Source organism: Artemia sp. Qi Xiang Cuo, chromosome 11, assembly GCF_049724085.1.
Source record: "Artemia sp. Qi Xiang Cuo chromosome 11, ASM4972408v1, whole genome shotgun sequence".
Lineage (NCBI taxonomy): Eukaryota > Metazoa > Arthropoda > Branchiopoda > Anostraca > Artemiidae > Artemia > Artemia sp. Qi Xiang Cuo.
The window spans coordinates 59,126,186-59,138,770 of NC_142804.1; the positions used below are offsets into that span (position 1 = coordinate 59,126,186).

At 35.0% G+C, this 12,585-nt stretch overlaps 1 protein-coding gene across 1 annotated transcript in view; it reads left to right on the plus strand.

The window, feature by feature from the left end:
* Nucleotides 1-12,585, plus strand: part of LOC148947182 (general transcription factor 3C polypeptide 1-like) — a 193,899-nt gene that overhangs the window by 145,117 nt on the left and 36,197 nt on the right. Inside the window, exons 18-19 of the mRNA XM_089096918.1 lie at nt 3,848-4,070; nt 5,285-5,500. Of these exons, the coding sequence (XP_088953044.1) occupies nt 3,848-4,070; nt 5,285-5,500 (439 nt within the window). The remainder of the gene's footprint in view (nt 1-3,847; nt 4,071-5,284; nt 5,501-12,585) is intronic.

Here is a 12,585-nt window from a genome sequence, read left to right on the forward strand (position 1 = left end):
ATTTATAATTTCATTAAAACTAACTCTCCCAAATTCATAATCATTTAATTTCCCTAGTGTTAGCGTTAATCCCCAATAGAGAATCAATCTCAATCATAATTACTTACCGATGCAGGTGACAGAGAGCCATGCTGTTGTCGCGTGAACACCAGTGACGTCAACCTCTTACTCCAAAGTAAAAAGGCTATGACACGAACTTGATTATTTTACTCTGAAAAAAAAAAATGACCAGTAAGATAGCACAGGAAGGTGTAAATACTGAGGGTAAAGAAAGACAAACAAAAGGGAAAAATACAAAAAGACAAATAACATTAACGAACAGCACATTTTTTGAAGATATAATATATTGAGCGGAAGTGAGCACTCACAAATAATCATGCGTCAGAATCGAAATCAGTATTGGCCGAGGGGAAAACTAGGGTAAGCGGGTCGTTGTATGCGTCATCAACCTTGATCCAATCAGAACTAGAAGTCTTTTTAGATTCTAGCCATAACTTAGTCCCCTTCTGAACCACTTTGGTATGAGACACTTCATCGGAGGCAACTTTACAATTTCTTAAATAATAAGCCGTACTCAAAAGTTCATTCCGACGTTAGCCAGCTGGAATGGAAGTTCAATACTGACGCTTTCCCCCGTATGTCTTAGATTACAAGCGCAGGCCATGTTATTATCTTTATGTCGAAGATTTAGAACAGATAGAAGACTAGGGTCCGATGCCGGACGCGAGTTTTGTTTCCTGGGACTTTTAGCCTTTTAGATGGGACTTTTAGATGGCCATGATTTTAATATCCCTGTAGTTACGTACCGACATTTCTGATAAAAAATCATTAACGGTTTCTTCAATATTTTCATTTTCCTTGTTAGGAATTCCATGGATAAGAAGATTCTTGCGCTTAACATACAATTCGGTTCTTAAAACCTGGTTTTTAACTGTCAGAAGAGCAGATTTCAAGCCAGTATTCTATAGTTTCAACGCTGCATTCTCCGTACGAAGATTTTCAACCAGTTGCTTTAAGTTGTCCGTACGCCCATCGAAATACTTTTTCGTGAGAGACATCGCTAATTATATTGTATCGGTAATTAATATATTGCTAAATATACAATACGCTCGCTTCTTTCCTCAACTCATCAAACTGACATTTCAAATAAACTTACGGGCATGGGCCCCTTTCTTCATAAAATCCAAATATGAGGGGCTCCGGAATCAACAGTGCAATAATTGATATAAAACTGGATTTGGCAGTTAAGAGAACTATCACAAAGTAAAAGAGATGTCTTGCCTTGACAAGCGCTAGTTCAGTATATATATATATATATATATATATATATATATATATATATATATATATATATATATATATATATATATATATATATATATATATATATATATAATTTGTTTGGGCCTTCCCTAATTATCAGATAATGTCCTTCTTTTTGGTAATTTAAGTTCATCCCCCCTTTGGGACTCTCAGTTTCACCTCTCCCCCGCTTACTCTTAAAGACCACGTATCCTTTCTTTGGCCTTTCCTTGGTAAATTCGTGTGATTTTGCTAATTAGTTAAACTTGAAAAATAGACATCTGGGAATGACTCATCCGCTTATCAAGAATCAGAATTTTGCGGTAGGGTAGTAAAGGAGAGCTTGGGTCATTGATTCTAAGTAGTGGGTGTTCATAGTCTCACCCCTTGATTGTTATGATCTGCTGAACCCTCTTGAGCTGCGTGCGCGTGCATTTGCCAAAGAGAGAAGAAAAGTTCAGTTTTTCTTTACTACTTTCTGTGAGCCTGATTAGTCAATAGTAAGATTGTTTACCTTTTAAAATAGGTAGTCGCTACTTAAAGTCACAAGTTTCATTCCTGATACCACTAGTGTAAGTAACGCGGCCTGCGGTGTTACACAAACTCTCTGTAATGTGCCGTGGATTCTACAAGTTCTGCCTTCACTGGTATACGTGATGCGGGCTTGCCTGAGCTTCAACCAGTATGGGTACGACAAGTGTACCAGGCTAGGTGCTACAAGTGGCTAGGGCACGTTCTGCGGATGAAGGATTACAGATTGTCCTTGTCGGCCAACCGTGTAGGGCAAAACGACAAGTAAGTCATCCCCGGTTGGGGTGGGAGGGTGTCATAGGCAAAGATTTAAGGAAATTGGGAACTTCTTGGCAGGGGGTGAACAGGGAGGCTTTGAATAAATTGGGATGGAGAAGGAGTGTGCGTAGTTGTGCTGGTCTCTGGTGGCTTGGTACTGCAGTGAGTTGCTAGTAGTAGTTTAAAAGGAAAGTTCCAAGTCCATGATTTCTGTTATAGATTAATTCATTATTTAAAGTTTTAAATCAATTATTTTACGGACATAGTTCACTCATCACTTCTAATCACTTACTGTTTTTATAGATAGATTCATCTGGTGAAGTGGAAGTTTCGAATGGGTTATCATTCTTCTTAAATATGAGATCAGCAGTATAAGAGAGAATTCAAAAACCTGATTTTTTTTTTCTGATTTGTTGTCTCATCACTTGAAGGGACATTTTAAGCTGATGACTTTACTTCTATAGATTAATTAATCAGTTTAAGAAAAAATTTCCTACCTTTTTTTTATAATTTCATTTAGTGGTTACAAGGAAACATTTTTCTTTTTGAATTGATTGGAGGTAGCATGGTTTTGTAGATTTTTGGAGCTGGGTGCTTTTTCAGTCAAATTTTCCACCTTTGGGTATCGTCCACTAAGGAGAAGTCTGAAGCTTGATCCGTATTTGAGTTTGGATGGGGTATTTTTCCTTTTGGTTAAACTTTATCTTGTTTATACTTACCTCAACATCCCCCCTTTTCGTTAGTGTGCCAAGTGGGAGCTGCTTTTTCTGAGCATAAAGTTTAAAATCGGTTTTTATTATTACTTTTTTTATATACCTCTATAAGTACCAGCAATGCTCCAAACAGATGTTTTTTAAGCCATAGGTTAGTTCCTCCGTTGAAAGGAAAGTTTTGATTAATTATTTAGTTTTTAAATCGATTCTTCAGTTGACCGGAAGTTCCAGAGTAGCTATTTTTCTCGCAGATGATTTCATCAGTCGAAGGGAAATTCGGAACTGATGGGCTTTGCTGTTTGTTTCGTTTAGTTGATTCATCAGTTGATGGAAAAGTTTGCTTCTATGTTGATTAATCAGCTAAAGGGAAAGTCTCAAACTGATTCTATTAATAGTTTAATTTATCGATTAAAAGAGAAATTTTGAACCAATTATTTTGTTTGTAGATTGACTCATCAGTTGAAACGTTAGAAAACGTCTGACTTGAAACTGCTAGAATTGAAATCCTTTGTCTGTGAGGCCAGGGGTTCAAGTCTTAGTGGTGCTGGTTATTTGGGTTGGAACGGGGGTCAGTGGCGAGAGTTGACCACGCTCTAATTGGGCACTTGGAGAAATCTGGGGAAGGTAAACCGGAAGGGTGTGGAAGTACAGGATGGCTCACCCCCAACTCCCCATTGCACTTCCTACCTGAGGAGTCATGAAACGGAGATCAGCAACACCGGAAGGGATTGTAAAGTCCAGCGCTAATTCTTTACCTTTCTTTACCTTTAAATAAATTGTACGGACAATTCCTTTTTTTTTTGGCTGACATATCAGTTGAAGGGAAACTTTCAAGCTAACTCTCTTTCAATAAATTTATTAATTAGTTGAAGGAAGAATTTCAAGATGATCCTTGAGCAGTTTCATTCATCAGTTAAAGGAAAAGGTATAGACTGATTATGTTGCTACCAGAGTTTGGCTCACGAGGGAAATTTTCAAAACGATTATGTTTTTTTCGACCAATTCATCAGTGAAGGAGGAAGTTACATATACTTTTTTTTTAGATTAATCCATCAGCTGAGAGGGAAGTGTCAAAGCGATTTTTTTGCCACCATAGACGCAGACGCCTTTACGTCTAGAAATATAAAGAATGTATATGAGCATTCTTCTGAGCTGTCTCTTGACGAGTATAACGTTGTTGGTCAGAGGGAATCTGGATTCTGCTCTATTTACACATCTGCAGAGACTATATTCAATTTTAAGTCTATTATTGAGGTCCCTGATGAGGTGTGTTTTGCTTTAATCAGAATTTGTTTACGTATCTTGTAAAATACTTTTCTATGGGCTCTTCTGAAGGAAACACCATAATAACAAAAGAGTAGTACCGTTTGATTCACCAATGAAGACGGTTTCTAATTATAATGATGTTTATCGTGATAATTTCCCCCCCCCCCCTCACACCCTAACTGGATGGAGTGAGATGAAATAATGAGAATAGTTGGATAAGTATATTATTTTAAAATAATTTTAAAACGTAGATGAAAATAAAAGGAAACGAGAAAATCTGATTGATAGAAACTTTCTGCATAATATAAAGCAAGAATTTCGTTATTATAGCGTTTTCTTGGGGTTTTGTATATAACCTAGGGCTATATCTAACCCCTATAGGGGATATGGGTGTAGTTGTCATGGTAGTAGTTATCAATATATTTTGAAAGAGTGTTGATTGGAGAATCAAACGATACTACTCTTTTCTTACTAAAGTGTTTACTTCTGAAGAACCCATAGATAAGAGTGATATTAAGAGTGATAATAAGTGTGATAACCCATAGATAAGATCTTTATTAAGAACGGACATTTATTTTCTTTTAGTCATCTACCTATGTAATTGATAAGTCTTCGTAACTCCCAGCCAATCACTAATCTTCAGCTTCTAAAATTATAGCGTGGGGTTATACACCAGGTATCTAAAGCGAGTATTTCTTATTATACAGGTAAAGTCAGCAGGTGGGTGGTCCTCACAAGAGAGTATGAGTTATGGTTTTTTATGCCTATCATACGGCAAGTTCTGCTGGTAATGTAGATAAAAGAAAAGAACAAATGGCTTAAATATCGAGTTTTTATACAGGGTGGTGCTGTGTATACAGGTAGAAAAATGGTTAATCACCCCTCAAGATGGGCGTAACCTTAATGAATTTATACAATGACATTATATATGAGAACCCAAGATTTACTACTTGAAAAATATGAAATTTTACATTAGTCCCGAGAAGGACGGTTGTGCATGCATTTTGTGTCTGAACAAATGTGATATTTTTTGTGTCTCTCTCTCTTTCTCTCTCTTTCTCTGTCTCTCTCTCTCTCTCTCTCTCTCTCTCTCTCTCTCTCTCTCTCTCTCTCTCTCTCTCTCTCCCTCTCTCTCTCTCTCTCGTATCTTTATTTTTTCCACGTTGTTATCCGCACTTGTTATTCCTTGTTTATTATGAAATTGTTTATTATAGTTGATTGTATTAAATCCAGACCAACTTCCCAAAAGTGGCAATGTTGACGAAATTTTTAAACAGCTTGAAGGAGTTTTAGTCAAAATAGGAATGGGCAAAGAAAAAGCCAGATCTATCCTGGAAGCTGAGAAGCTGGATTATCAAAAGAGTACTATGAGCCAGGAAACGACACCAGTTGGCAGAGTCACAGTAAGAAAGAACTTACAGGAAGAATGCGTAAGCAACATTTATAAATAATAACTGGTATAACATAAACTCATTTGTAAACAGTAATATTTTTAAATACTAAACACATTTATGAAACTGTAAACACGTATAAGATATCATTTGCACAACAAGAAACATGATAAACTGTGACAGTTGAGACCTAAGTAATGTAGTAGCCAAACTCTAGTTTGCAGTGACATTTGTTCGTTTTGAGTTTGATTTGAATACTCAATAAGTTTTACTTGTTTTAAGGTTTATTTAATCGTTTATATTAGTACCTGATTGTATTTTTCTTTGCTATGATTGTTGATTTGATACCTGTTCGTTTTGGGTTTCATTTATTATTTAATATTAGTTTATTTTTTTTTTTTTGTTTTTTTTTTTTTTTTAGTTTGAATTATTATAGGAATTTACTTCTGCTGGTCTTAAGATTAATATGGCTGTTTGCTTTTCTTTGAAAAACTTCTTTTTCGGAAAGTTTTCTTAATCAATTTCCGTTCATTTTTGATTGCCAAGTATCGTTTTTTTATTGCGGATACTTAGTTATTTGACTTTATCAACTATTTTGAACAAGACGGCTGTTCCAAAATTTTGATTATATATCTTTAGGGAGAGGGCAGCTGAAAAGGGAATGACAGGGGGACCGGTTGCCCTATGACCAGTTTTTAAAATGTTCCTCAACATGCCCCAAAAGTTTAAACTTACTTTGTGTTTATTTTGTTCAGCATCCCTCTCCAAAGCTGTAGGGGGTTATGTCATCTTCATAAGCATAGTTATTTGAGCTTTCGACTGTTTCAATGAGATGTCTGTTTCAAAATTTAATCAAACATTTTTGGAGGGATTACGACTAAAATGCATAGGAGGGGGCGGGCAGCCCTCCAACCACTTTTCAGCATACCCTGAAAGCTCCAACTCAACACTCAGCTGTTCTTAAAATATTGCAGATCCTCCTTTCTGATAAACTGGATGCATATAGTGTCTTTTAATGTAGTATAACATACCCTTCAATATTCTGCAAGTTTCATCTTGATGCCCTTAGCCTTTTTGAATACCCCCCTAATTAGGTATTTCCTCTTTTCCTAGTGACGAATTCTGCATGTAAACAATGGGCAATTTGCATAATTCACAGTCCTTACCTGGGGCCCATAGTCTGACAATTCCAAAATTTCAGTCAATGTTGAAAAGAAGGGGTGCCTAAAAATAGCAAGATTCGACATATCCTCAACATGCCTTGAAATTTTCAATTTAATACCCTCAGTAGCTCTTTAGGCATTGCTGATATTACCTTTTGACAAGCAGCAAGCACATAAAGAGTTTTGATTGTGTTCGGCATCCCAGTCAACGTTTCCTTAAAGTTTCACTTTAATACATGAAGCCTTTTTAGAGACCCAGATCAAACTTGCATTCTTTTCCAATAAAAATCCTTACAAGCTAACAATGGGTAAGTTGCATAACTTAATAGCTCTTGCTCGAAGGCTAGGGGGAGGTGCGTCAACGCCATAGGCATAGTTATTTGACTTTTGGATTTTTTTTGAACAAAATGGCTATATCAGAATTGAATTTGACGTATTTGGAGAAAAAAGGGCTAGGGGGTTGAGTGGGTGGCTGGTTGCCCTTTGATGACTTTTTACTCTTAACAAGAGCACAAAAACTTCGATTTCTAATCAAAATATATGCGACTACACCTTCCATAAAAGCTTTGTATGTTAACAAGGGGCAACTAGCATAACTTATAGCTCTTGCCCCAAATTTTCGGAGGGGGAGGGGTGCATCAAACCCGGGAGGGTTGTATCAATCGCCCGTACCCCGAATTTTCGGGGGGGGCTGTATCAAACCCTTTGATCACTTTTTACTATTAACAAGGGCACGGAGACTTTCGATTTCCAATCACAGTCTATGTGACTTCTCCCTCCATAAAAACCTAATATGTTAACAATGGGCAACTAGCATAACTTATAGTTATTTCCCAAATTCTCGGGTCGGGGGGGGGGGGGTACATCTAACTTGGAACCATAGTTATTTGACCTTTGGGCTATTTTGAACAAAATTGTTATCTCGAATTTTTGATCAGAAGCATTCGGGGAAAAAGGATGTGGGGGATGGTTGATGGCCCTCCGGTCAGTTTTGACTCTTAAAAAGGGAACGAGAACTTTCGATTTCAAATCGAGGGAGCCTTCTCCGAAGTTTATACGACCACTCCTTCCATATGAAGTGCCTATAGGGAAAAATAATAATAACAATAAAATATTTAATTCTTATGGATCTTTACTATAGGCAGCGCTATAGCGTTGACTTTAAAATTTTTGTCTCTCTCAATTTTTGCTTCTCGATAGCCCTGGTCTGTTGATTTTTTTTGGTTGCAGCGGCAGCTGCAACCTAGTATAGAGTAAACAACGGCCTTTAGTAGCAAAAAGTACCAAAATATGTTTAGAAAAAAACTGCACAGTGAAAAAAAATTTCCATCTAACGCTGATTCAATAACGATCGATATCGTTTCAGTCTGTGTTAAAAATAAAAGCTATTTGGGAAAAGAAATAAATTCTTATTTCGAAAAAAAAGCCTAAAAACCCTCGAAAATGGCGTCGGATCAAAATGATAAGTCTACAATTGAAATCAATATGGTCGAAAACCTAAATCAGGAAAATTACAGTCCGCAGCCTTGAAAAATAAGAAAAATCACTTTTTTGTATGGGCAGCACTGATTTGTCTCCCTTTTTTTTCTCCTTTTTTTCCAGGGCTAGCGGTTTACCAGAACATCATAGAGAGATGTTTAATGGCTCATTAGAAAGCTGTCTCTCACATACGTGCTTTTTTATAAATTCCATCATCTGCAAGTGCCATATGGCACAAAAATGGCACATTATGTGCCATTTCTCAAGGGGTGGGGCTAGCGGGCTACAAAAACATCGTAAACAGATGTTTAATAGCTCATATTAAGGCTATTTCCCATATCTACGTTTTATTTATAAAGTCCACCACCTGCAACTGCCAAATGGCACTAACAATGGCACTATTGATGCAATGTCTCAAGTGGAAAAGCTAGGGGCTAGCGGACTGCCAGAGCTTCTTAGAGAGATGTTTAATGGCTGATTCGAAAGCTATTGCTCATATTTTGGTATAGTAAAAGCAAACCAATTAAGGACACTTTTGACAGAATAAAACTATTATCAATCCCTTTTAGGATCAATCCCTTTTAAGATAAATGACAATTCATTTTAGGATTGTTGCTTTTTTCTTTCGTTTAGTTTTATATCACTAGTGCGAGATGTCACATTTCAAAGCAATCCTGTCGTGTTTGTTTTAAAAAGAACATATCATGATTGGTTTTTATATAGGTTCTAAGTAAATCCATATCTCTATCATCAGGACTATAAAATATCTTTATAATTTTTGTCATATCTTGAAACTCAATATTATATAGAGACAAATAACCATATTTTCAGAGTTCATATTATGTCTTATTTGATCTTCATTTCAAGTAATACTAAAGCATATTTCTTACAATTGAAGATTGTTTATTAATTACTATTGATATTATAGCTAATAGTACTATTGAATATTATTCCAAAATGCTACCTGATAAATCAATCCAATAATTTGTATGCTGTTCAATTACTTTGCGGCTATTAAAAAAATATTTAATTTTACGCTTATGTTTTTAAGGTAATTTTAATTGTATATGGAAAGTTACTGATGTCACAACTGGTGTAAGACTATGAAAAGCTTTATAGATTAGTTTAATGTTGTCAGGCTTCATACTAACTTTTCACTCCCAAATCAATATTCCTGTTTTTAATACATGATTTTTGTGTTTTCAGTAAAGCGCTAGTTTTCTATAATCTTAGAAACACAGGGAAACATAATTAGTTGGTTTATTGTTGCTAGGTTTATTGATATATATTAGATATGTTGTGAAGTGATAGTGTTTTCTCGTTTAAAGTTTCAATTTTACTACTTGCTTCTCTTGGAAAAACTTTTTTTTTTTTTTAGATTAATTTGTTACTTTAGAATTCATTCTGTCAAATTTGGATCGCAAGACAACTTAGTAGTCATTCATATGTGCGTTTGAGTACTGATAGTTGCAGTGGCCTTTTATCTCTTTTAAATCCATTTTTACTTTTTTTTTGCAATATTTGTTTGTTTTTAATATAGCCTAGTGATTTTTTTTATGTATTTCAAAATGTGTGTTGTTTGTTTCCCTCTATGATGCTCCAGTGCCCTGCTAGCAGTGGAGAAAAATAAGAAGACACATCAGTGCTACCCATGCAAAAAGGGATTTTCCCTGGGGCCTGTAAGTTTTCTGTATAAGGATTTCGGCCGAAGTCCATATGGTTAGGAGTATAGAGTTTCCAATGGTGTGTTTTTTGTTTCGATCCGCCGCCATTTTTAGGGGGTATCAGGCTATTTTTCGAAAATCCCATAAATTTGTTTTGAAAATAATATTTTACCTTTAAGACTAATAAAAATTTTTTTTTTTTTTTTTTTTTTTTTTTTCTTTGAAATAGAAACATTCAGCTCGAAATAAGGAGTGTTTGGATTCATTAAAGTTAAAAAAGTTAAAAAATTTAAAATTTATATGTTTTCAGTCAAGTAAAAATTATGTTCTAGTCTTCAGAAGCATGCGGGGGGGGGGGGGGAGGTGCATCAGCCTCACTCATCTTTGTTTCTGCTCGTTTTGGGTTTCATTTATTTATTCATCGTTATTTTTTGGTAGTTTTACGCTTAGAAAATTATTTGACTATTTCTGCTCATTTTTGGGTTTAATGCACCCCTTTACTTGTCTTTGAAAAACTTAGTTCATGGAAAATGGTTTTTTTTTTAAATATGAACAGTAACAGTTACGACAAAAGTACGACAGTTTAACAGTTACGACAGTTTCATCAAAAGTAACATCCATAAGATAGTCGACACATTTACTAAAAAGTAAAACACATTTGTAAAGCCTCATTTATAAAACTTGAGACATAATAACTAGTAACGTTTATGAAATAGTTAACACAGTAATAAATTATTAAATATAATAAACTTTAACATAAACAGTAACATAAAAAAAGAAAAAAAAACAAGAGACACATCAGTGCTACCCATGCAAAAAAGTGATTTTTTGTCTTGTTCAAGGTGGGGACCATAATTGCTGTGTACTAGGTTTTTTGGCCATACTGATGCCAATGGCGTCATTTTTGCTTTGAATTGACGCCATTTTCGAGGGTTTCAGGCTCGTTTTCGAAATGACCATAAATTTATTTTCGCAATCAACTTTTATTTTTAAGATCTTCTGAAATAATAGATACCATTTCTGAATCAGTGTCAGCTGGCAATTTTTTCTCATTAGGCAGTTTCTTTTTTCAAAGCATGTTTTAGAACTTTTGGTTTCTATGGGCTGTGGTTCGCTTTTTACAAGGTTACAGCTACTGCTGCAGCCATGATAGTTAAGATATAAATTACTAGTATAATTTAAAAAAATAATATTCATATAAGCAGCAACAGTTAGGCATATATTAATGAGATAACTTATAAACAGCATCATTTATGAAATAGTAAGCTCATTTATGAAACAGTGTGTAAATTTGTAAACCATTTTTCAGAAAACTTTTTACCGTCTCCTGTCATATTTAGACTAGTTGATTGAGTATCTTGATTTTGAACTGAAGTTATCAAGTATTTTGCTGTAGGTTAGGTTAGGTTAGTTGAATTGAAGTTATCAATCATATTGCTTATGTTTCTTCACTACTTGGGAGGTTAAAAAGTAAAATTCCTTACGTACCTGCGGTGCAGTGTATAATTGAGTTTTTGTTTCTCGTCTTTGTAATTTGTTCGATTATGTGTAATTTTTTGTGTGTGTTTTTATTTTATTTTGTGTAATTTATGTAATTAAATTAATTTATTTAATTAATTTAATTAATTAATTTATGTAATTTAATGTAATTTATTAAATTTTGTGTAATGTGTAATTTATTTTTCGTGTGTGTTTTTTCTTTTTTAGTGATACTCCGTCTTTTGCACCTTTTTTTGACGGGTAATAAATAAATAAAACAGTAATCATAGTAAACCGTAACATTTATATATTTTTTAACTCATTTATAAAACAGTGAAGGAATCATTTATTAACAGCAATAGTTACGACATAAATTGATGGGAGTATTTATAAACAGTATCACTTATAAAATAGTAAACTCCTTTATGAAACAGTAGACTAATTTTTAAAACAGAAAACGATTTGTAAAACATCATTTATAAAACAGTAAACATCATAGGCAGCGCAATCGCGCTGCCTAAGTAAAGAACGATGTTGGCACAAGTATAATTTTTTTTGTTCTTTAGACCAGGGCACTTCGTATCGAAAGATTTGTCATAGAAACTTGGAAAAGGGCTCATTCGATTGGAAATTGGAGTGGCTAGTGCCCTTTTTAATAGTAGAAAGTGATTTGAAGGCAACTTATACACCATCCATGCCCACCATATCCCCAAACACATCCAATCAAAATTTTGAGATAGTCATTTTGTTCAGCGTAGTTCATTTCCAGATATAAATTATGTTTTTGAGGAGGACACTCCCCCACAGCGCTCAGGGCAAGGGTTGTAAGTTATGCCCTGGGGGCACATAAGGTTTTTATTGAAAGCGTTGTCGTAGAAACTTCAAAAAGGAATTATTCGATTAGAAATTGAAACGGCTAGTGCCCTTTTTCATAGTTGAAAGTGATTGGAGGGCAAGTAACCCCCCTCTCACGCCCCTCATTTCCCCAAACACATCCAAACAAAGTTTTAAGATTGACAGTTTTTTTAGCGTAGTTGGAAGGCCCGGAAATTATATCTTTTAGGATGACATCCCCCTCACAGCCCTCAGGACAAGGGTTGTAAGTTATGCCTTGGGGCATATAAGGTTTTTTATGGAAAGCGTTGTCGTAGAAACTTCAAAAGGGCTCATTCGTTTAGAAATTGAAAGGGTTGGTGCCTTTTTTAATAGTTGAAAGTGATTGGAGAGCAACTAACGTCCCTCTCACGCCCACCATTTCTACAAACACATCCAATCAAAATTTTGAGATAGCCAGTTTGTTTATCATAGTTGAAAGTTCTGGAAATTAGGTCTTTGAGGA